Raw genomic sequence first — 25,683 nt, 5'->3', positions numbered from 1 at the left:
AGATTAAACTGAAAATGGGAGAAAAAAATTATGTCTTTCTAACAAGTTGCTGGTAATTAAGTGCCAAGAGATTCAATTTAAATTTTATATGAATGTACCAGGTGAGTTAACAAGAAGAACAAGCTGAACTCATTCCTCTAAAAAAAAAAAAAAACTAGTGGAAATAAAAGATAAGCAGCCAGAATTCAAACAAAAACTTGAAAGGACTTTAAATCATCAATTCACATATCAAGACCCGAAATTCTCTTAACTTGCTAACTAGTAATTTAAGATGTTAAATTGAACATCAGGTAGTTGAAGCTTTTTGTAAAAGTGTCTCAAATGGAGAAGTGTGAAACCCACTAGTGTCGTCGTTGACAGCATGCCGTCGCTATGTGCTGTTCATGTGAAAACCTTAATTATACATTTAATTAAAAACTAGAAGGGGGATCTTTTTCTACCAGAATCTGAGGAAGAAAGTAGAAAGATGTCAAAAGAGAAGAAAAATTATCAACAGGAAAAAAATGAAGTGCATTAAGAAGAGCTGTGACAAAGAATCATCAAATATTTGCCAAGAATCACAAACTCTTAGACCGTGGGGTGAAATGTTTGACTTACGGGGTCTTTGGGTGTATTTGTCCGGTCCTCTCGCAGTCGTAGATGATGAAGCTCCCAGAAACAACAGACGTGCCATTCACCTTTATCGCCACCGAAACAGTGAGGTGATCTGCAGAAACAAAGGCCGCATGTGTCAAGCTCTGCAACATTTGGAGATTGTATCGCTTTCATAAAGCAAAATAGATGGCACCAGACTCAGACCCTTTTCTGTATTATGAGAGATGAGAGCGGAAATTACATTTGTTCTATGCTAAAAAAATAAATAAATAAATGACTGTGCCTGACAAATGGATGGCTCACCTGTGCCAGAGGGTATTGGTTGGTAGTTTTCTGGTGAAAGGAGGGGGCAGGTCTGGATCTGAGCGAGACCGTAGACCGTGGCAGTGGTGGAAACCCCGGGCTTGTATTCACACTCTACCTTCGAGCCAATCAGATCGGGAATGCTGCCGTTTATTAGGATGCCAACAGCCTGCAGCGAAAGAAAAAAAAACAAATAAATAAATAAATAAAAAACAGATATAGGAGCAGAAACATAAATAGCTGCTCATGTTGATCAAAATTAATTAGATTTTTAATTTGCCGTGCCCGCAAATGTGTGTTCTGGTTGAGTTTGTGCACACACGCTCAATGAGAGAGGGCGGAGGATGCTGGCGCCCCTTCAAGATTGCTCAGGAGATCAGGCAGAAAAAGAGAAAAACTAGCATGTGATGGAGAAACAGATGGCAGAGTGCTAGAATCACATCTAAATCTGCAGAAAGTGATGAATTATGACAGATGTATAATGAGAAACATAACACCTCGCTGACATGTCTGAATTTTAGTTAAATGAATTCAATGTGAGGTAAAAAAAAAAAAACAAAAGCAAAAAAAACAGGTAGGCTGAGGTTGAGGGTGGAAGTTTAGAGAGAAGATCTTGGACTGGAGGAACACAAATCAGCGTCTCAGCAGGTAGGAGCTGAGGTGGTCAGCAGCTTGTGCTGACATGTCTCAAAAATCTGCCCCATTGTTTGCTGGAATCGTTCATTTCCCCTGCTCGGGCCCTGACTTCCTGCCTCCTGCTTCCTGTTTGCGGAGACAACCTTGAGCTGGGCTTCCTGCCGGTGAATCAGCCATTTGGTGAAGCAATTACGGCCCACTGAAGACCGACCTCCCCAACAAGCAAATATTCACAATTAATGAAGCAATTAATGACCTGTCGTCTCTGCCTTCCATCAAATTACGCTCCGTAATTAAAGGTCAAATATATTCCAAGTGGCAGAGATCAGTGATCTAATCACGGCATTGTTATCTCCCTGTAACATGATGCACTGGTGAGAAGGGATTATTGAAAACAACAGTTTGCATGTCAGACCACTCAGGGAATCTTTGAACCCAGATATATTATCCTGCCAAGAATGATTAAATCAGACTGGCACTGTTAAAGAAGCCCAGCAGTGCCACCAGAGAACAAACACCCACACATTAAGATTAAGGAAATGATAAAAAAAATCTGCATTGTTGAAGTAATTATTTATAATAAATGCATGAAAACGATGGAAAGTCATAAACTTTGCTCAGACCACAAAATTTCCAAGCAACAACCAAGGACCCAAAAACAAATCAAACCAAGACAAATTTATTTCTAGTGCACATTTCAGCAAGTTTTAAGTACTTTACACCATAAAAACATAACGCAGAACCAATTATGAAACAAGAAATAAAGAATTAAAATCATCAAGAATAATCATCAAATATATTAATCAAGTTTCTCTTCTTATTTATCAACTCTAAACAGATGGGTTTTTGGTGTAGGTTTGGTGTGTTTCAGGCTTAGTGTCTCTGGATCTTTCCACTTTTTTGGAAATGTATTCCAAAATAGTGGGGCATAAAAACTGTGTGCTGCGTGTTTGGTTCTGATTCTGGGGATGTAGAGTAGACCATAAGAACCAGAAGACCTGATTGGTTGAGAAGGTTCATACGATGACAACAGGTCTTTAATCTGCTTTGGTGCTAGATTGAAACTTTACAACATTTGCATCAGCCTGGACAAAAATGTTTTATGATAAGACCTGGGTCGTAAGTACAAGAAGAATGTTTGGAGGAGTCGAGATGTGGCTTTGAAGAGTAAGAACATCATACCTACTGTCAGGCATGTTGGTGGCTGTATCATCCTGAGGGATCCGGGGTTACATTGAACAAAGTGGGTAGAATAACATTCACTTCAGCACTTCGACAATTTGTGTCCAAAGCGGACAAAGCAGACACTTTGTCCCTATTGAAACCCTATTGAAACCCTATTGAATTTTCAATAGGGTTTGATATTGAATACTATAAAAGGATAGTATTTCCTTAGAGACCAACTAAATTACATAAAGTCCAGAAGAGTGGTTAAACACCCAGTCAAAACTATGCCAGAGGCCTGTTCGTGAATACAACAAACAAATGTGGTTGGGCTACAGTTTGTTTACCAACATTAGCTGGTACCAACGTTTTGACCCTGAGTAATTTAGAGAAAAATTTATATTATATTCAATCTTGTGCATCCAGATCTTATTAACTTATTGAACATGTTTGCTGTATAGCCATTAAACCCTGAAAAAACATCATTAAAACTCCCACATATAGGACATTCTTGCCCAGTGATGAGTTTAGAGTTTATATTAATTTCTTACTGTAACTCTATGTTCCCAACAGAGCACTTGGCTTTTAAACGGCAGGGTCTTTTTCAATTATCAGGCTTCTCTCCTGTGGAACCGGATGCCTGTGTTTGTTTATGAGGCAGACCCCCTGTTTGCTTTTAAGATTAGGCATAAAACTTTCCTTTTTTGATAGAGATGATAGTTAATCTTGATCTATCTCTGTAGAGATGGTCTTCAGCTGCTTTTTCTACCGATAGTGAGACTTTATCCCAGTGCCTCATTTGCATGTCTTTACCTAATTCAGTCTCAAGTCCTAGCTGAATAAGGCAGATAGCCGTTTAGACTAAATCTGGTTCTGATAGAAGTTTCATCCACTTCAGGAAAAACTTCAGATCTATTTGAAGAAAAGTAACCCTGAGGTTGCCGCCACCATGTTTTACAGTAGGTGTGACTTTCTTCAATGATGTACACACCTTTTTTTAATAACGATCATACCTGGTTTAATCCGACCAGAGGTTTAGTGCAGTGGTCTTTAACTGTCGTCTTTGAGAATCAGTGTCCTTCAAATTTTAGATGTGTCCCTTGTCCTACACACTTGAATCAAATCGCTAACTGCCTCCATGGCATGAAGTCAAGCTCTACTGACCCTTGCTAATTAGCAAATATTGGCGGCAGGTGGGCTGAAGCTGAGAGACATGTAAAAGTTATAGGACACCAGTCCTTGATGACTACAGTTTCAGACCACTGGTTCAATGGTTTCATGAGGGGAAAAAGCTTTTGTCTAGAAACCTGACATCTCAGTCCAGATTCATGGACATATCAGGATAGCTTGAAATGCAAAAAAAAAAAAAAAAAACTATGTAAAAAAATATATATATATATATTTTGGGTCAGATTACTTACAATCCAAACCACCATAAATCCCTAACAAAACAATGTTAGGGAAGTGCAAAATTTCAGTACTGCATGCAATTCTCTTTCAGGGTTGCATCTTTAGTCACACAGTGAGTGAAAGACCTGAGAGGGAAAACAGATCTTTTAATTCACATTTGGCTTGTTTGTTTAGCAGCTGTGTGCCACTTATTTCCGCACAAAGAGCTCTCGTGTGATTCAGTGCGGCAAAGTGCATTTAGACTGAGGTGCTATCAGAGCGGTGACCGTGAACAAAGGCAGTACTGCTGTAAATCAGAAAGCTAAACAAGCAGATGAATGTCAACTTTGCTGAAAAGGAGAAGGTGGCATTAAAAGGGGGGGCTGCAGCATCAAACAGCAGTGGTCGGATCGTATCAGCCGAGTTATAATAATAGGGCCGGCAACGACAGAGGTGGTGTCAGATTATAAATGTGTGTGGGAAAAATCTGCTTTAAATACTGTGACCCCATTACTGCCATTCCTCGCAGCTTATGGCAAGGAGATGGCAATAGCAGGGGGGAGAGAGAGATAACAGTACCTCGATTTCTGAAGAGATGCTGATCTCTGGGGGGGTCAGGGTGATGGAGGGACACTGCTTTGGGCCTTCACCCAGCGTGATCCAGGAGCGAGGCACCGACCCTCGGGCACACTCGTTCTGGATGGTGCACCTAGATAGAAAGTGACAAAATATGATTTGCATGCATATTGTTTTATCACATCACATCTCACTATGAATTGCAAAGGTTTTCCCACTTACTGAACTTTAATCACATTTTGTCACAGTGCAAACACAAACTTCAATGTTATCATAATAGGATTTCTTTCTGATACAGTCCAATACATTCTGCAGCACCGTTACAAAGTTTTAGGAAAAATATGTTTGGTATTCTCCAGTTTTGCATTTGTTTTCTTCAAGACTGACTGAATATTTGTAGATCTGTGGTTTTTCTCTGGGGTCTCTATAAGATTGGCACATCTGGAGACTGAAACTTGTATCTCTTCCTCTTTGTGAGATAACTCGTTCTCAGTTACACTGAGACCTGTGACCAAATGATTTTCATTCATTTGGATTTTGATCAAGTTTTTACTGAACAACTGTAATGCATTCTGCCAAATCCTGAATATGATTTTATTGAAATATAGGTTGTATCAGTCGAGTTGTTGTCTTGATGGAAAGAAGTCCACAACCCCATACTAAAGTCTTGCAGTCTTTAGCATGTTGTCTCTTAGGAATCAGCATGACTTAACCTTCTTTCAACTCCAACCAGCTCCTCTGCCTCCACAGCATGATGCTGACACCAGTAACAATTGTTACTATTCAAATGTTGGGTTCAAGGCAACTTGCAGTATTAGTTTTCCATAACACATAGATTCTAAACCTCAGGACAGGGGGCCCTAAGGACTAATCTCTACGAGGTATCTGAAGCTTGTGATAATCCTTTGCAATCTTAAACCTGGCTTTAAACATCTTCACACCTTCTCTATGACCCGTCTGCAAAGTTCCTTGGTCTTCATGATGCTATTTGTTCACTAATGTTGTCATAGTACCAGTTATTTTAGGTTTGTCTATCAGTTAAATAACTACACTCTCCGGTTTTAGCATCACAAACTGTGAAAAAGTTTAAGGAGTTTGATTAATTCTGCAAAGCACTGAGACAACATGGCCACATAGGCTTTAAACTCCACCTTGCTTAGAAAACTCTCAGTCCAATTTGACGCTATGATCACATATAATAACTGCTTGTCATCGCTGTATCTTGTAATTGAGAGCTGTGCATGTGTGAACGCAGAGCTTTAAGGTCAACATTTCATCTTTTGCGAGGAAAGCACGAACTTTTCAGTTTCCATTTCATTCCAGAACTTGTCAAAGTCTCACCGTTGGGTTTCACGGTCTGCTTCCCGCAGATTTATGAGGTGCTCTGGTCTCCTAATGTCACATTCAGACCTCGGCTGTCAGTTTGCCTGGCTCGGCACAGGAGACCACTTGACTCTAGGTCACACGCATTGCTATGGTAACCCATCCGGCAGGCGCCAAGATCAGGAACCAGTCGCAGATATCAGAATAACAAAAACTACCAGACTGGGACTTAATCTGCATAAAGCAACAGTGCCTCCATGAATCTGTTTGTTTCAAGGACACCTTTAAAGCCTCTCATTTGTAAAATAATGAATTCCTGGTACAGGAAAGATTGTGAAAGGCCATTCGACAAGCAACATGGCCTCACGCTTTGACTTGTGTTTCACTAATGAACTTCAATGTTGGCACAGAGTTCAGTTCATCTGTAGCTCTGACTGAAAGGACAAAGTGACCTTTCAGTCAGAGCTACAGAAGAATCAAAAGAGGGGCCCATTTAGTGTCCTCCTTACATGTCCCATTATGAGCTTGGCGCAACCCACTTTCCTTTCACACTTTAGTGGTTGTTTTAAAGTAAAGTGTGTGGACATGTGCCTGTAAGTGTGAGGATTTGTGTTCGAGGAAAGTAGACATCCAAAATCTCAGTCCCACTGGCACTTAGGGACCTGGAGGGTTTGTGAGGTCAGCTACTGAGCTAAAAATAAAAAATGATGGCTCTGGAAACAATGTGAAAAAAAGGAAACGAAACCCAGACACAAACAAACTCATAAACTCTGAACACATTCTCAACGGTCCAACTAAAGGGGATTTTGTTCACTCTCACAATGAACACAGGATGGTGATTACCACTTGCTTTTGAATTTAGTAAAACTGTTTAGACAATGACTAAGTTTAAGAGGGCAGACGTCAGTGAGAGGACAAAAAATATTTTGATAACTCCAAAACTGATTGGCACAGTCTTGGACTTTTGCAATAAATCAGTTGTATTATCTTAATGGTGACACTTTTACATCAACTTTAATGAAATCATGTTTATGTGAGCTGTGCCAAAGCACAGCGTTCATGCTTATTCAAGGCTTAGCTGAACAAACACAGGAATACAAGAAATTGCAATATAATTTTAGTATATTATAATGATTGTATTTGTTGAAATTACTTTTAACTCATTTCATTTACCCACATCATGATGCTTTTACCACCTAACAAACCCCAGTATAGGCATCAGAGGCCGTCTGTCGAAAGTTATTACTAATGCGTCATATGAGAATGCATGGCAATACAAACATTATCCTTAACCAAATATTGTGTCCGACCTGTCCTTTAAAATCAGGATATTGTGCAAACTAATTGATGTTAAATTAGATGCTGCATATTATGCAGTTTTATGAAAAGCATAGTATTTTCTCTTATCTTGAGCCACATGCCTGCTTATAGGATAGATTACTATAAAGTCAATAGTGGATGCAGCAGCCCACTCTCACCATGGTCAGGATGCTGTTATGATGCCATGGCAGTCTTCCTGGCCAAACAGTCAAAACGGCATATATTTTTTAATGGAGGACAACTAACAAGAAGAGAAGTGAAGAGAAGAGAAGAAAAGAAAAGTGAAAAGAAGAGAAGAAAAGAAAAAAAAAGAAAAGAAAAGAAAAGAGAAGTGAAGAGAAGAGAATTTTCTTGAGCTATCCCAAGATTAACTTGGTCCCTATCTTGACTAAATAAAAGTTTTACTCTTACAAGATATATTTCTTCCATATGTCAGTATGTAACTCAAAGTATTTAGGTCGCTGGATATGATGAAGGCGATTTGATCTAGTTCCAATCAAGCACCAGAAAGGGAATGAAAGTGTTTTGATTCTGGAATATTTGTTAGCACCATATTGGCTGATCGTAGTATTTCTGAAAATGCTGATTTACAGTGAGACTTTCATGCAGAATCATCTCTTTGGTTTGCAGAGAATGGAGAAAGAAAACCAAAATATCCAGTGAGAGGCAGTTGCGGCAAAAAAAATATGGCTCTGTGATGTCAGAGGTCATGGTCAGAATGGCTCAAGACAATAGAAAGGCAACTGCAGCTCTAATGACCCCTCCTAAAAACCAAGCTATGCTGAATACCATCACTGATCTTGTAAAACTTAGACATTTTGAAATTTGGTGTAAGAAACCAAAGCGCATAGATCCAAATGTATTCTTTTTTTTTTTTTTAAAGTATCCTTAGATGCTGTTTACGAGATCATCTTCCATGAAAAAAACCTTTACCACCTGTGTCTTTAATATCCCCTTTCTGAAAAATGCCCACTCACACTTGTCTGCCAGTTGATCAAGAAATGTGAACTCTTGCTGACTGGTCCTCTGTAGGAATCCTACAAATGTGATATATAAGATATATGGTAGCTAAGTACGGGGGGAAAAAGCTGTGAAAGTATGGTTATTTTCCTCCTTCCAGTCTAGAGAGAGAGGCTTTAAATCGCAGTGCCTTCCAGGGGTTGGGTACATTCAGTTCAAATCAAACAGAGAGGCAGACTACCATGCTTGTTCCTACTTACACCTACTGCTAATTTAGAATCAGCAATAAATTGAATGTGCCTGTTTTTGGAAGTGGAAAGAAGCCATAAAAAACCCACAAAGGCTCAGGCGAAACATGCAAACTCCACACAAAAAGTCCCTAGGCCAACCGTCAGTTTTCTCACTGTGACAGTGCTAACCACTGTGACAGCGTTCCTTGCTTTCAGCCCAGAAGAATATATTTAGTTCATGCAGTAAAGTCTAGATTTTATCTTTTAAGTGCTGAATACATCGTAATTGGACGAAACTGAAGTAGGCATCCAGGAAATTTTATTTTGCATCTCAAAAGGAAGGAAGCACCAACAAACAGAAAGGAAAAAGAAAAGAAACTCTCTCATTTCATTATCTTGAATTCATTCGTAAAATCTACTCACACCTTGCTAATTGAAACAGCAGTTTGCTTTAACGCTGAACTGTGGAAGAATTCATTCAAATTATTTCACTTTCCCCTGAAGCACAAATTGCAGACAGCAATGAATTGACACAAACTCCGCCCGACTTTAAAAGACGTTCAAAACAACTCCTCGAAACAACAACAGTCATCTTACCCACCAAATCTAACCAGCTTCCATGTAACTACAGACAGGGAAGCATAGTGGTGTGACGCCAACACCACTATGCTTCACGGTGCAAGAAGGCCAAGAAGTTCATTGTTCGATTCATCTGACGAGACCACTTTCTTCCACCATTTTCTTGTAGTTTGCGGTATACAAACTACAAATCTTACAGCATTATTTAAACAATATCTTTCTCTAAGCCAGCCTTCCATAAAGGTCAGATTTGTGAAGTACTCTACTAATAGCTGTCCTACTGTTAGGAGAGGAAAACAACAAACTCACTCATAGCGGGTTTTTTTTTTCTTTCCTAAAATGCATTCACACCTTGCCTGCTGATTCAAACAGCATTTTTCTCAAACACTGCACTGTGAAGAAATTAATTCAAAGCCCTTCACTTTCTTTTGAAACACTAATACGCACGGCAATGAAAATACAGTTCTGACATGCAAACACGCGTCCTCTCCCTCTCCACGCTCTGCCAGACTTTAAAAGCTTTTTTTTTTTTTTAAACTCCTTTAAAATAAACAGAGTCAACATTTTCAGCTAAAATATGACCTGTGAAAACTCATCACCCCCCAGAGTGTCTGAAGAGGTGGGAAGCCGGTGAAGCTGTTAAACAGCAGCAGAACATATGAGCTTCTGAAGTGCTCACACCAACACAAACCAGCGTAGACATAAACACACATACACCAAGAGATAAGAACATGCAGATAAGCATGATAATTTGTGAATAGCAAAGATGGCATGTCATGCATAATTTGATTCAAATAAAGATATTTAAGTGCTTTCTCGTGACATGTGGCAGATTAAACCAGCACCGGCATGAAAGCAGTGATCAAGGACTGGATTTTATCTCTGCCAGAGAAACTAGCTCTCTTTTTCTGACAACAATGCCACCTCACACAAGCGAACAGACATGTTTTCGTGCTCCCTCCACATTGCGGATGTGCCGAGAGACGTCAGAGCCGTGCATATAATCAAACTGGCCCCCAAAGGGACAGTAGCGGCTTCACAGATTGCGAAATCTAGTAGTTTGGTTTTTCCTCCTCTGCGCCCAGTGTCTGCTGTTGTATCAGACAGTGAGGTGATGAAGGAGATCATCCACCCCCACACTACATCCCCCAGGCCTTGAAACCACAAAGCCAGCCCAGCGGCCGGCAGGCCTGGCCAAACAGTGCATCAAACACACAAACACTCATGACATCAGCTCCCTGGCCTCTGAGAGCCAGAGAGAGACACACACTCACGCTGACACTTGCATGCAGGCTTACACACTTTGACATTTCCTTGTAAAAAGAACCAGTGTGCTCGCTCCCTCCCACTACCATCATCACAATCAACGCTCCTTTGTAGAGCGATAGGAAAGGGGACAGGGGCACAGGGGGAGGAGAAGACGAGAACTAGGGAGACAGGGTGGCAGGCAGAGAGATAGATGGCTAAAATTCTCAGAGCTACTGGAGAATAGAAGGGCGAGAAATGAAAAAGAAATAGAAAGCAGAGGAAAGGGAGGGTCGCTAGAGTAAAAAGTGCAGTGAAGTGAGAAACAAAGCGGAATAAAAACAACAGATAGATAAATAGGGAGAGGAGACAGGGAGATAACAATGAGAAATGTTTTAGTTGACTGAAGCTCTGGGCAAGTCCCTACCTCCTCTCACCAAATCCCTTCTCATCTTTTCTTGTGATTTTAATAGCAAAGGTCCTGATACTATTTTAAAGTCTGTGTGTTGCATTAAATGTGCATATGGTCTGCATAGAGCATAAGTCTTGACATCACGAGTGACACCACAGTCAGCATACTCTTTGCATTTTTTCCAATGTTCAATAAAGAACAACAAAACACCTTTGAAAGGAAATGTCAATGTTCTGGTGAAATTAATCAACAAGTAGCTCACAGCAACAGTTTCATGTTCATTGTCAAGCGTCTGGATGGTATCCCAAGATGAGTAAGTCTTCATAGGTGCAGACAAAGTGTTTTCATGGTGTTGTATGAGACTCAAATCTCTCACATCAAAAACCATCACTGACAATGAGACGTTGAGACAGGCTGATCACATACACACAGTCACGCTTCGTTTTAACCCTTCCAGCTCTTAACGACCTCTAGCAGCCCTAGAACCTCTAGAGCCACAGCACAGCTTGTCACTAAATTCACTATCTGGACTGATCTGCTTTAATCACTGACAACTAGCCAGAACACAGATCCAAATAAACACAGCTCGGCGGCACTCATATTCTGACATGGGTCCAGAAAGCCCATCCAGAATCAGTCGCATTAATCACTGTCTACTTCTACCAGCTCACAGCTCCACTTCAGCCAAGTCACTCCTCGTCAGGCACTCCCACCCTCAGACTGCCCGAGAGCCAAGGGATCACTCCAAACAATAATGTTACTCCCAAGTCTGAGGCTCAATGGAAAGCAAATCAATAGTGATCCAAGGACAGTTTGTCAAACCCAAAACACACTCTGCTAGTGCCAAGGCGACACTTTCGAACCGAGAGTGACAAATCCCAAACCAGGAAAAGAGTCAGTGGTTTTTACTGTGCCTCAAGTACTAACGCAGAAAACAGAAAAGTGATTTCATCAAACTATCAGTTTGATAGTTGCTTCTAGAGGGCTACTAAGTCAGATCACTCTGTAGCACAGCATCACAGCAGCAGTTAAACTTCCGCATTTAACTAGAAAGACGAAGTGAACCTTTCCACACTTCATCCTTTCTGATTATGTCAGCAACCATGTGGCATGAGTGTGGCACTACATCACATGGTAATTTGATTAAATTATGTTTTACCAGAAGAAAATGAAGGAAAACAGAATACAGTAAAGGCTGTTTTCACACCTGACAGTCCAGTGGTCTCGGTTCGATAAAGGGCCAAATTTGGAACATTTGTTCCATTTTGGTGTGTTTGTTTTGTCAAACACACCAAAATCTGAAAACTTGAGAAACCTGTTCACCCCTTCGCCTGTAGTGGCATTGCATCAAGAACCACTGAAGGAAACAACACAAAAACCTCTGAAGAAGACCCTGAGCTCAACTTCCTTCTTCATGAAATGCAAACAAAAATAGCGCTGCACCAGGGAGGTTTACCTCCTGGTCTGACCACAATTCATTTTCTAAGACTCACACATTTGTTTTGGTTATATTTAACCAGAATGCCGTGCACAGCCTACTTCCTGCTGCTAGAGTGGTACTCAGTCTCTTCAGCATTCACATATTCGAACTGTTCAGTTGAACTGTTCACTTCAACTCAACCAAGACCTACGCATCAGAGTTTAATGTGATTTTGATCCTCCCCAAATGAACTGTGCAGCCAAACAAACTGGAGTTTGATCAAAGTGAACTAAGCAGGGCTGTTGTGAATGCACCCTGAAAGAAAGACATTTCAAAACCACAAAAGGTTGTCATTCTCACCTGTTCTCCAAAGTGCACCAACCACAGTAGGCGTCTCTGGCCCCCAAGCAGTCAGTGCAGCTCTTCCACTGGTCACATTCTGCCACTTTTACTCTCAGCATCTGTTCACAAAAGCAACAGCAATTTTAAAAAAAGATTAAGGAAAGAGATTTTTGTTTTTAACAAACTCACTGGTTTGGTAGAAGACAAATAAATAACAGCAATTTACTCTGTGAAAGCTCTGAACATCAGTTAATATGTCGCTGAACAAATACACTCCACAACATCTGCTGGCTACAGCTTGTCAGAAGTCAGGATTTACTTCTTTTTCTCTGTTGCTTAATCTTTGTAATTAGGTCATCCGTGGGATTTGGACTGCTGGGCGGACATTACAAGCAGTTTAATGATGTAGTCTGGCCTCTGGGGAAATGATCATTTCTAGCATCCCCAATGGATAATGCAATAAATTAACTTAAAAATAGTCCATAAATTGGTCAGCAGAAAGTTGCAGCTTCAGTTATTCCAGGAAAATAGGTAGTGACAGAGCATTATTTTGCTGTTATAAATAAACATTTCTTCATTTTAAAAATCAGATTCTGTGGGTAGTAGATTATGTATTGTTTTTGACAAGGAACATGAAAAAGGGATTTTGAAATTGTCCTTGTTGTTATTATTATCATCATTAATATGACCCAGAAGGGTTGACAAAATGCAGAAGCTATGCTAGTATGTTTAGCATAACTTTCATTTTAATATTACTTATTTTTTAGCGTGATTTCAGCATGGGATTTTGCTGATGCATTTCTTTTTTTTTTTTTACTTTTCTTAAGATCTTTTGCAACAACTTCCCATAAAACATGTCTGCAACAGGAAGCACAGTGATTTAATCTCTTCGCAGACAAAAATCTGGTACACTGATGCTGTGTGACATAAATGCAGTAGGTGCAAACGCATTCAGCCATAAGTGCAGCAGTTATGAAACCAGTTGGGAGCTTTGAACTCTGAAGGAGCTCAGAGCACCACCACAAATCTAACCGTGTTCTGCTAAATGGAAGCAATGAGCCTGAATTTTAGCACATTTGTTCTGAAAGTGGTTCTTGTGGTTCCTCTGTCTGTGACATCTGTGCAGATTAGCAGTAAACATCTACCATCTGCAACCGTGTCTGTGCTCAGGTGCTTACGTGGTGAGAGGTCATGACATAAAGAAAATTGCCGTCGTTGGGGTCGAAAGTCATGATGTGGTGGACCGCTTCGCCGGCTGGCAGCTTCATGGTCATGGTCTTCATGGACTGGCTGGCCAAGCTCATGTTAGGGAAGAGGGTCAGCTGCAAAGATAGAGTGAGGTTAGAAATCAGAGTAAAATAAGATCAAACCAGCCAGAGAATCTCAGTTGGCACCACTAGCTTTATCTGCACACCACGTAGTTTACAAGACAACATGAATTGCATTTGCTTTCTGCTGATTGAACAAATTCAGGCTTTCTGACATTTGTCTATACACGCTTGGTGACACCCGACAGAAACTTGCACATAATGATCTCTGCTGGGAGGCTGTTTCCACCTGCAAAAATGTTTGCAAGGTTTCGTCAGCCTGCCGATCAGCTTGCTCCTTCCCATGTCGGGAAAGGTGTCATCAGAGGCTCCAAGAGCCGCTTGTTGAAATATTAATGAATCGTTTGCTGAGAACAATGCAGTATTTGTCAAAAGTTTTGAGACCACTTCTAATTTCTCTATTCTTTACTTCTAAGAGTCACAATCAGTTTTCATCATTGATTACCCTGGCTTTAGGAAGGTCCTTTAAAGTTTCTGTTTGGATTCTGGCTGCTGTTTTATTTCTTTCCCACAAAAGGTGGGAAGTTGACAAGTTAAGCAGAGGACAAAATAAGTATTTTAAAGCCTAAAAACTATCTAAAGAAGAACTGAGTCAGCAAAAAACTCCAGCAAAGAATTGATTCCATACATGAAGCTCAACCTTCACATGACCACCTCCAATATTCAAGATGTTTTGCCAAATTTAATGCAAAGTCAGTAATTTGATGCAAATGGCTCAGCATGGGGTGAAATGGAAATGTTTGGGTACAAACAGGTGACATCACAAATTGACAGAATCTCTCTTAAATCATCCAACTTGACAGTAGAAACTTCCACTCAGCAAGATAAAAACCTTCATGTCTGACAGCAGCTGCAAGTAGCGGCAAGTTTTAAGAAAAAAATTTGTTAAATTATTTTAGTTCATAACTTAATTTCCTAAATATGTTTTCTTTTCTTGTTCTATCCACTCAAAAACATTTTTGAGAGATTCTTTGTTCGAGTAATGTGCCTAATCTTGCTCTGCGGAGCTGTGATTTATCTACAGACTGGCCGTCTTACAGCTCAAGATAATAAAATGGTGAAATATTAACACGTACGCACAAACATATGCAAAAACAGACACACTCACACATAAAGAGCTCTGTAGGAAAAACAAACAGCGCTGAGTGAGACTTCCTGTCACGCTAACAGAGAAAGCCCTTATTTCTGTAATTCACTGGGTTTCTCTTCAGTGGAGACATCCTGCCATTCTCGGGAACTGGCAAACTGAGTGACACTTTTATTGACAAGCATGGGCACTGTCACCTCTCCATCTGCGTGACATGCACAGGCCCTTACAATAGCATTCACACTTTTAGAACTTTTTCCACATTTCTTTTTTGTTGTTTGTTTTTTCATGTTGAAGGATTTATTTAAATATCTAAATTTTAGATAGAACTGCTTATAGCTTTCTTCCAGCAGAAGCCTTCTTCTTGCCGCTCGTCCATTAAAATCAGGCTTATGCTCTCTCCAGTTAAGTGATTCTTCCATCTGAGTTGTGAATCTTTGCTGCTCCTGCACACGTACCATGAAGTTTTTCACTGCTTCTCTGACAATGTTCTCCTTAAAGGCCTGTCACTTTAGGTCATGGGGTCAACAACCTTTGCACCTGAGCAATATTTTTCTCTTTAAAATTTATTCAGAGCCAAAAATGCTGGTCATTGTGTAAGAGAAGCTTGAAATAGCTTGTTCTTACAATATCTTCAAAAAGATTTTTGTTTAGATTTTCAAATTAAAGAATAATTTTTTATATTGTTGTTCATTAAACCTTTACACAAAAGAGAATGGACATCTATTCTTTGGTGTAACATTACGGTTTTTATAGAAAACGATGCCAAAAACAGCACCGTTTGCAACCACAGCACAAAAAAATTACTAAATAAAAATGTCCTTGACAGTAAAACTTCAAAGGACGGCATTGGGTTATTGGCTTTATATTTCTAAAGAGTCATTTTCGACCCACAAATTGGAGATTCCTGCTTAGGTGTCATATTTTGACAGGTTTGCTGCTGTACTATACTCTTTTTATTTCCGAAACTTTGAGGCCTTTACAGAACACATGCATTATTTTCTATAGACAAAACAACAACAACAAAAACAAGCAGCTAAACTTTGTTTACTATTTACATGACATTTGAAGAAATGTGTTTGAAATGGATTTAGTTTGGGGTTTTCAGAGTAAAGGTTGCAGATACAAATGAGCCCCTCACTTTACAGATTTTCACCTTCTTTTATAATTTTCTTTCCACTTCATTTGAATAAAAAATATTTACATTTCTGGACGTAACATCTCAAAATGGGACAATGTCCAAGAAAGGAGAATATTTCTGCACTGAACTATACAAGAAAACAAACGTCACCACCTACTGAGCCAGGCCGGGTAATTTTAAACCCAGGCAGACAGAAGCTTAGTAAAGCCAGATGAAAGACATTGTCTCAGACTCCAAATATCGCTGTCATTTTTAAACGCCACCCACCATTTCTATAAGCACACACAGCGGGGATAGTAAGCAGCTGTATTGTGACTGCGAACACACACAGAGAGTGACACAGCGAGGAGCCAGCAAACAGCGGCCCACACACCTGGAAAGGGTAAAGAATAGGAGGTGAGCTGTGGCACAAAGCGCCACCCGGTCAGCCAGCAAAACACCTGCTGCACTGGCAGGTCGCTCTGACTTCATTCTCTATCTATCTTCATGCAGATCAAAGGCTCTATTCAACCAAGGAACGCTCAGCTGCTGTGCACTCATTTCTCCTGTCCTCTCTTTGTGTGTGTGTGTGGTGTGTGTGTGTGTGTGTGTGTGTGTGTGTGTGTGTGTGTGTGTGTGTGTGTGTGTGTGTGTGTGTGTGGGGTGTGTGTGTGTGTGTGTGTGTGTGTGTGTGTGTGTGTGTGTGTGTGTGTGTGTGTGTGTGTGTGTATTTGGATGTGCACAACCAGGAGAATAAAGATTGATAGAGGTGAGCCACCAAGAGAAATATAGTTGATACCAGATACTAACGTACACTGCATAAAAGGTCACATTAATTTTCTTTAAATATTATTTAATATTAAATCAAAATAAACACTTCCAGTTGACTTTTTTTTCCTATTTTCTAAATGCCAGAACATATTTTTTTCATTAAATGGTGGCACACCGGTGGACGAAATTTAAAGCATCGCCTCTAACTACAATGAGGAAATAAAACTTTCGACGAAAACAAAATATTTTAAATAGATTCTGGCTGAAACCAGTTAGTTATTAGTCGCAGGAGAGACAGTTCTGAATGAAGTTCGGCTGAAATACTATTCTATTCTAAAAAGAAACATCTAAAGCCAGACTACCACTTGGAAACACACTCAAGGATAAAGACTGTAACTTTTTTGGGCATGTTTTGGTGTCTGTTCAGTTGTAATGTTAACTTTTATGGGGAAAAGGTGGGAAGCTAGCAAACCTGAGAACAATCACTATGTGATGTACAATGTAGACAATATCATGTTGGGAGTATTTTACTGCAGGAGGGACTGGTGCACTTTTCATAAAGATGGCATCATGAGGAAAGAACTGGAGAGGAGTTGACATAGTAAAGCAAAATCTCAAGGTTTCAATCAGGAAGTTAAAGCTTGGGTGCAAATGATCCAAAACATACCACCATTTAGGTACAATGAAGCATGTGGATTGCAAAGTCATTTGTTGGAGGAAACATCACAAAACTTTAAAGTCAGTAAAGGCAGTCTACAAATCTGACTAAGTTCCACCAGTTCTGTCAGGAGGAATGGGGGAAAAAAGTCCTGCAAACTTTTGTCTGGTGCTTACAAAAAAATATACAAACTTATTTTCAAAAATCCCTCCCTTATTATTCTGGGGCAACCAGAATAATAGCCAACAGAAAGAGCTTTGTTTATCCAAACTGACTTAAAACAGGAAATGTTTAGTATGATTAAATCTTTTCGCACCCTTTATTTCAATATCTGTAGATAAAGTCTGTTTTCACACTGAATCAAAGGTTTATATAGATGTATATTTGAGTCTGAGGAAAACAAAAGTGGAGTCACATGGGGGGACAGTGGAGCGATGAAGTGAGAGATGGAGGGAGCAAATTTGGATGTGAGTGAGAGAGAGAGAGAGCGATAGAGGCAGAAGCTGCCAGATGCAGGAAAATGGAAGTCAGTCGTAATGGGGAGGGAGAGACTTCATTAAAAAAATGCATGTAATTACAAATTACTTCAGTGAGGGCTCTCTCAAAGACAGTAAAGGAGGTCTAACTTAATCTGAACCACTGCTCCCCTGTGTTTAGTCTGAGCCAAACTCACAGTCAGAATCACATTACACACACTAACAGCACCATTAACCTCTGTAACAGCTCTATCCTCAGGGCACACACACGCATGCACAATCATCACCACACACACACACACACACACACACACACACACACACACACACACACCCCCACACACACACACACACACACACACACACACACACAAATACTAATACGCGCACAAACAATCAGAGCCTTATACAGCTAAAAAGCACAAGCAAGTTTTTTGCTGCAAGGTCACCAGAGCACCACACTCTGGATTTAACAAGGTTGACGCACACATGCATAATCTCAGGGTTTGTATCCATCTAAGTAAACATATGGAATCACTAAACCTTCTCGCAATGGCATGCAGTCAAAGTCAAACACCTAAAAACACAGTCAAACCTGTAATAGGCAAACAGACTCACACAAACACACACTCAGTGCTGTTTACACCACTCCGACCAATGTGGTGCATCTGGTTTACAGCAAAAAGCCTCCAGGAAAAAAAAAAAAAAACAATTACAGCAAGCTCAGTTGGGGCCAAACAATGAGCCCCCCTACCCCCTCTAGCTCCCTGGTTTTAATGCTGTAAAAGGTACAGAGCTCATGCAAAGCAAGCCTTCAGAGTCGGCTTGCGTCGTTTCCACAGGCATCTGAAGACAGCAGATTGTTGCGCTCGCAGGGATCTCAGTCAGGGGCGACTGGGAATGTGACTGAGACAGGAATTAAGGAGTGCTGCTAATTAGACACACGCTGGATGGTCGGTGGATGTGTAAAAGCGGAGGTCGCAGGCCAACACATGGCAAGGCTGAGTCATGCGTCCTCACTGAGTCTCGTTAAAGAGCTTCTCTCAGACAATAACGAGGTCTGAGGAACATTAGAGCGCATGATGAGGTCTGCTTAAGGATGACATGCGGATGACTGAACCAGAGACCAGGGGGATGGACTGGTGACAGAGGTGAAAAGACACAGGATGAAAGCAGACAGTCCTGCATGTTCTCTGAGTGTTTTCTCACACGCCTTGTGCTTTATCGACAGCTGCGGCAGCCACATCAGAGCATCCGTGCGTGTCTCCTGATCCAACAGTTTTTCCAAGCTTCAAGGCTCAATCAAATTAAAAATTTGCGCTCCTTTCAGAGGGGCCATTTTACACAGTAATAACTCTATGACTTGAGGAGTTAGTGCTTTTGGTCCATTTTTTACCCATTGCTCATCATTCTTCACCGGTCATTTGTAAGGATTAAGGCATCCTAATATTTTTTCTATTAGTATAAGGAGAGGCTAGTGTATTTTACTAGGACTTAGATGAACATGAATCAAAAGCAGAAACAGTATATAATAGTAAAGTTTTTCTTTAAATGAAAGACTACACAACTAAAGTGTGCATTTGTGTTCAGCCCCACCAAGTCTTATGTTTCTGTCCAGGTATGTCTCTTAATGGCTTTGAACATCTATTTCTACCGATTCAACTTTACAAAATATCTCAAACTCAATCAGAGGTTGAAGAGAGTCCCTGAAGAGCAATCTTTAATTCTCGCAACAAATTCTTAATTGGGTTAAAGTAAGGACTTTGACTAGGCTTTTTAAATACACAAATATGTCTCATGTGTGGTTGTTTGTTTAATTGGCGATTCTATTGGAAGATGAACCTCCAGTAGAATCAGCCTTTATAAGCTCAATGGATGTCTTTCCTTCAGATATGATGAAGAAGCCTTCAAAATGAAAAGTGAAACACCTTCAAGAACAAAAAGAAGAAATTCGTACTGTTTTGCAGCATTACTTTAAGGTATATTTATTTTCACCGACGGACATTTGGAATTATGCTGCATTTAAGTTGTCTCGCTATTCAGAGCTGGGAGCTGGAAGTGATGTTGCCCCAGGATGAGAGGATCCTAGTTACAAGTCAGAAAGCATCAAGATTTTCTGATTCTTTTGCAGCTAACTGGCAAAACAATGCAAAAACAATATATTTCTCTTTCTGTTTTATGTGTTGCAACACAAAGGGAACAGATATTTTACAACAACATGTGTGCCACTGGTTTAACGAGCTACACACCGTCAGAGGTGCATAGTTTTCGGTTTATACTGGTAACATTCATTACATTCTGTATGCCTGCAGCCATATTGAAACTCAAGGTTGCTCTGCGAGCTCTGATGTTCCCAGTCTGAGTTCCAGCATGTTTTGTTTTGCTTTCCTGACTGGGAAGCTGGAAAATCCAACTACTCAGTATAACAAGAACTGACCATTACAGCTCTTCAATATGTCAAATCAAAGTTGTCATCACGACGTGTGTGAATGAGTATTTTACAGTAATAGTTATCAAGCTGTATTTTAAAGGGGGGTTATTAAGTAAAACTGACTTTTTTTCAACTTTGTGTCATGTTAAGGCATTATTACGTTATCAAAAACATACCAGGAATGTTGTGTTGATTAGTTCACGCGTGTTTGAGTAATCTTTGCATTTTTAGCAGACATTTGGGATGCCTAAACGCTTGCTCTCATAAAGTAATGCCTATTTCCATAAAGCTAATTCTCGGCACTGCAATCTCCAGCTGAGCTTCCACCTCAGAGAGCTCCTCTACCCCACAACTCCCCAACTCAGCTACTGACTAGCAGCAGCAGTAATTAGTTACTTGATTGTGTTATAAAATGGCACCATGTGCATGGAAAACACGTAATGCCTCCCCTTTAAGAACCAACCATTCAAAGTCTGTATGCCAATAATATATTCGGCCATTTGGAGGAATTTTCCTGGCACACAATGTCCACAATGATTACATTTTTGACCAGCTTTGATGCAAAAATTAAAATGGTTGGGAGAAGAGATATTGATGAAGGGGGAAAAAATTTAATATGGGTTTAGAACAATCTGTTATTAACCAGTTATTAACAATCAATAACAATCAGTATTATGACTGCAGTATTCAGCAACAATATCCCAGTTCTATATATTCCAGATATCATTCAGCCTTATTTGGTGTTATATTATATATCCTTGACTGACAAGCATAAAAAGTAATGTGGCAGGATTTAAAACTATTTACACCACAAATGCATATATAATTAGTAGTAATGTGTTTTACACTAGAACTGACATGTGTCTGTTTGCTGAATGTCCCATTTTTCTGCTTAACCCCTCCCTAAAATAAGTTCTTCAGGATAATATCAGGAGGGGGTCTAAAACTCAGAAATGCATTCAACCAAAGTTTCATTCACCCATAAAACTGTGACAGTGGGCCTCACCTTATGAAGACGTCCGTTACTGGTTCCCAGAAATACCACAGTGTGGTTGTGCACATTATCCACCGAGACCGAACTGAGGGCTGGGTACTCAAACAGAGGAGTGGCCCTCAGGGGCCTCCTTAGAGCCAGAGGGTGCTGCAGGTGGGCGGCGCCGCAGTCCAGCTGTTCAGGCTGCAACTGAAAGGGAACATGAAATGAAAGAGAGATCAATCCTCATCAGTTTTTCACACAGATTAGAAGACAGGACAGCACAGTGCACAACAGGAGCGCGGCGTGATTAATGTCTGGTGGAAAGCAAGTGGTGTGTGATAGGAGCTATCACTCTGGTGCTGCTCGTTCTTCTAAATTACTTTGTGGGCATGTCAGTGAATACTTGAAAAGGGATTACAATGCTCTTCAACACTCATAAGACTTTGCTTTTGTCAAATCCTCGGTAAGCAGTGATAAAACATTAGCGCCACGCTCGGATGAGCACCAGGATCTACTGGGAATTTGCTGAATATTTTAGAACATGCTCAGCCAAAAAGGAAAAAAAAAAAAAAGAAAGGAAAGAAGTAAAAAGAAAAAGGAGGGAAAGAATTAAGAACAGTGGATATTTGTAGCGTTGTTTCCCACGGGCCCCTTCTGCTCACAGCCTCATCGCTCTTATCATAAATTGTGTCTGACTTTCCCTCAGTGCTGGCCTTCAAACTGTCAACTACAAAAAGGATCACGTGTCCGCAGCCAATAAATGTAAAACCAAAGGGACCGGCTTTTCTCCGAGATGTATTTTTATGACATCAAAAGTAGAAAAACAAATCTGGACTAAATTACTTTTCAACAAGAAGTTGTCTATATTGCAAAGGCCTGAGGACCAAGTGGGATGTTAGATCCATTCAGAAAACGAGTCATGGATGGAGCGGCCCCGGGGGCCGCAGACAATAAGGCGGTGCCGTGGAGCAGGGCAGCTCCCTGGTCACGCCACAGCATCCTTTGACCTTAACTCTGGCAGTATGAACCACAACAACAGAAATCTGGAATTTCATCACATTCCCAATTCACTTTGCCTCCATTGTGTGACGGCATCCAAACAGAGGGTAAATATAGTTTCCAGCATCGACGTTCCCTTTAGGGCAAATATTTAGCCTGGTATGTGAGTGGAAATACAAGATAATGTCTAACCACGGGACAGCAACAAAGCGGCTATTTGTACCCGACCAGTGCAACCAAATCTGTGGCTGAGCTATAGTTAGCGGCAAAAACTCACAAGTACAAACTGCAGCAGAAAAAAAAACATAGTAAGCTGTTAACCCTTTCTGTGCTTCACATTTGATAAGACAGACAAGAGCGGAGCTGTTAGATGTGAGGAGAGTCTGAACATTCCCACAACCTTTCAAGTGGCTCTACAGATCTTTTCATCTCTAATGACCTTTATTTCTTACATAGGAGATCCTCTCTCTGAGCCATGAGCCTCAGGGCTCAGGAGGTTAACTTTCTGTGTGAGATACAGTTGTCATGTTTGCACCCTGAGGATCTATATTGCCCTGTGTTTCATACGTAAACAAATTTTGTTTCTATGTTTACAACATGGGATTAAAACAAAAGGTGTGGATTAGAAATAAAGTACATTGCAAAAATATTCATAGTTCTTGATCTTAGAACCACAAATTTTTGTGCATTTAGGAATTTGTGATAGAAATGTACAAAGTGGAGCCTAATTATAAATGCGTCGGGAGAAAGACGATTTAAAAAGTTGGATTAAGTGTTCTGTTGAGGCTCATCTATCCTTTACGTGATTACTAGTATCTGTTGGAAATAACAATCTTTAAGCAGGTTTTAACCAAACTATTCCTTAAGCTAACATTTCTGTCCTTGTCATAAACGTCATGTCTTTAATTTACAGACAACAGGCTTCACACAAACTAGTAGTGAATTGAGTTACTGAAATAAACAAAGTGTATATCTCATAATATTTAAAAATGTTGAGATGTACCTGAGCATGTTTTTTTTTTTTATGTTAAAGTTTTGTTGCACTAGTAAATGGTCTGGGGCCAGGAATCGAACTCAGGACAACTGCATTGAGGACTGCAGTCACTGAATATGGTGCAGAATGCCACATTGCCATTCTGAACATTCTATTTTTACAACTAAAAATCTAAAAAGTGCGGTGTGTACCTGTAGCCATCTCTCTGGGTTAGTATATTTTTGAGTACGTAAAGAGACGTCAGTTTTTACCAGTACATGTTTGGGAAAAACAGCTCAAGCCCTGTCAGATTATGTTAATTAAATCTAATTAAGACAAGATTTAAGTCTGGACTATGCTTTGTTATAAGGCCAACATCCAACCTTCTCTTATGTCATTTGCAGATCCTAACAAGATTTCTTCTGGGATTTCCCTGTGTGTAACTCTAGCTGACTTCCCTGTCCCCACATCATGCTGCTGACATCACAATATTTCATCGAAAGCATGTTTTGCTCATGATGAGATGCTGTGTTTTCTGTAGCACAAAAAATAATTTGGCTGTTCCATTAGATTATATATTCAAGTGGACATATTTGACTTCTGAAGCCAGGGAAGGAAAACATCGGTGTAAGCAACACTTTTCAGATGTCTAACTCAAATAGCCACTCCAATCAATGTGGTGCATCTGGTTTAGCTACAGCACATAATTGTAGGTTGTGTTATTGTTTCTTAAAATCCAAGTACTGAAGTTCCAAAAAGGTGAAGGGTGTAAATAATTTTGCAAACTGTTTATTTTTGTAAAGGTATTATTTTTCACAAATATTTTTCTTGAATAAAATAACTTTTTGTTGTTTGTTTGTTTATGGCGTTTGTTACTCTATTTTTTTATTTTTTTTATGGCATTTGTAATCCTAGCTCATCCAGTGTATCGTTTATAACTTGCTCTATTAACGTGAGATCAGGTAAATGAACCTTACCACTATGTTTCCCTTCTGGATGCAGACGGCCCCGGAGCCTTGGATCACGCTGTCCAGCACCTGAACGTCGCTGCTGGGCGAGTTGGAGCAGTTCCAGCGGCCCTGTCGGATCTCCGCCTCGATGTCTCCAAACTTGAAAGCGCACAGCGCAGACTTTCTGTCCGCCTTGGAGAACACTCCAAACAGATGGGGCTCCGGAGCCCCACCGCTCCCTCCGTGGACCTCCGCGTGGTACACGGACAGCAGGCGGTTGTAAATGTTCCCGTTAGCTCCACATTGCAGGGGCATCTGAATGTAGGACTCGGTGAGCTTCTTACTCTCCGACCCGGTGGACTTTCGGGGGATGTCGCTGTCCAGACATATCCGAGCCAGGATGCTGTTCGGCTGGCTCTCCTTGTGGCCCATTTTGGCGTCGTTGTTAAAGGCGATGTAGGAGTAAGTTTTCTGGATGAAGGCGTGAACGAAGTTGAGTTTGTTTTTGGTTTTGACTTCTTGTTTGATTTTGAACACATTATCCTCAGAGGGGTTGATGTCATAGGTGAAGAGCCTGGATAGATCCTTGATGTTCAGGGAGCGGATCGCGATCTCCGGCGTGTTCTCGAAGCGCAGGTCCTCCTTACTGTGGTTTTTTGGGAAGAACTGAGTCCCAGCTCCTGTGTACGTGGCCCCGACTAAAAGCCGGGGGTTCCCCCCGTGGCTCTTGAAGATGAGCCCCACCGTGGACGCGTTCGGGTGATTCGCGGCGATGTTGAGCATGCTGGGGAAGACGGTCTTTTCGCCTTGAGGTGGGAACTCCACCGCTATTTCAGAAATATTCCCCATCCTCCTCAGCTCGCAGAAGCCTTGGTACACAGATCCACACATCACCACGACCCCCTGCTCCGGGTCGAGCTTCAGGAGCTTGTTGTAGTTGTCAGTGAGGGATTTGGGATGCTCGCACGGAGCCTGGGGCAGCTGTGGCGCATGGCACAACAGGTTGTCCTCCACCGGCCCCGTCCTCTTCTCCACCTCCACGGTCAGGGTCCCGTTGAGCTGGTACACCGTGTTGACAGTAGCCAGGTAGACCCTCCTGGACGCCGGGTCCACCACGAAGTTATTGGTGAGGTTTGGAGACGCGAACGCCTGCTGGATGTGCAGCGCGCTGGCGCTCCTGCGCGTCTCCAGAGCCAGGACGCCGAGGAGCAGGACGGCTATCTCCATCGAAGGAGGCATTCTTCCTTCTGACCGGCTTCCGCGTGTTATGTGCCGAGGGGTGCATTGAGCAAAGACAAAAATGTATGTTTGTTCCGACGGCGACAATCCGAGAGGAAAGGCTGTTTCCTGCTCAACGGCCGAGCCCAGAATGACGCGATAAACGAGTCGTGTTTCCTTTTTCAGGCTGCCTCCTCTGCCTC

General features: G+C 41.0%; 1 protein-coding gene across 4 annotated transcripts in view; it reads right to left on the bottom strand.

Moving 5' to 3' along the window:
- Positions 1-25,683, bottom strand: part of plxnd1 (plexin D1) — a 92,114-nt gene extending 66,431 nt beyond the window's left edge. For 3 of the 4 annotated variants that reach the window (XM_055045994.1, XM_055045995.1, XM_055045998.1), the window contains exons 1-7: positions 24,290-25,683; positions 21,371-21,547; positions 13,672-13,815; positions 12,512-12,612; positions 4,666-4,795; positions 898-1,066; positions 598-706 (exon numbers count right to left, since the gene is read on the bottom strand). In XM_055045994.1, the coding sequence (XP_054901969.1) occupies positions 598-706; positions 898-1,066; positions 4,666-4,795; positions 12,512-12,612; positions 13,672-13,815; positions 21,371-21,547; positions 24,290-25,501 (2,042 nt within the window). In that variant the 5' untranslated portion in view covers positions 25,502-25,683. The remainder of the gene's footprint in view (positions 1-597; positions 707-897; positions 1,067-4,665; positions 4,796-12,511; positions 12,613-13,671; positions 13,816-21,370; positions 21,548-24,289) is intronic. The other variant, XM_055045997.1, reaches the window with a different exon arrangement.

This window comes from Poeciliopsis prolifica, unplaced genomic scaffold, assembly GCF_027474105.1.
Source record: "Poeciliopsis prolifica strain line A6 unplaced genomic scaffold, Auburn_PproV2 SCAFFOLD023, whole genome shotgun sequence".
NCBI lineage: Eukaryota > Metazoa > Chordata > Actinopteri > Cyprinodontiformes > Poeciliidae > Poeciliopsis > Poeciliopsis prolifica.
Note: the sequence above shows the minus strand (reverse complement) of the source record. Positions and strands in the feature narration are given on the sequence as shown.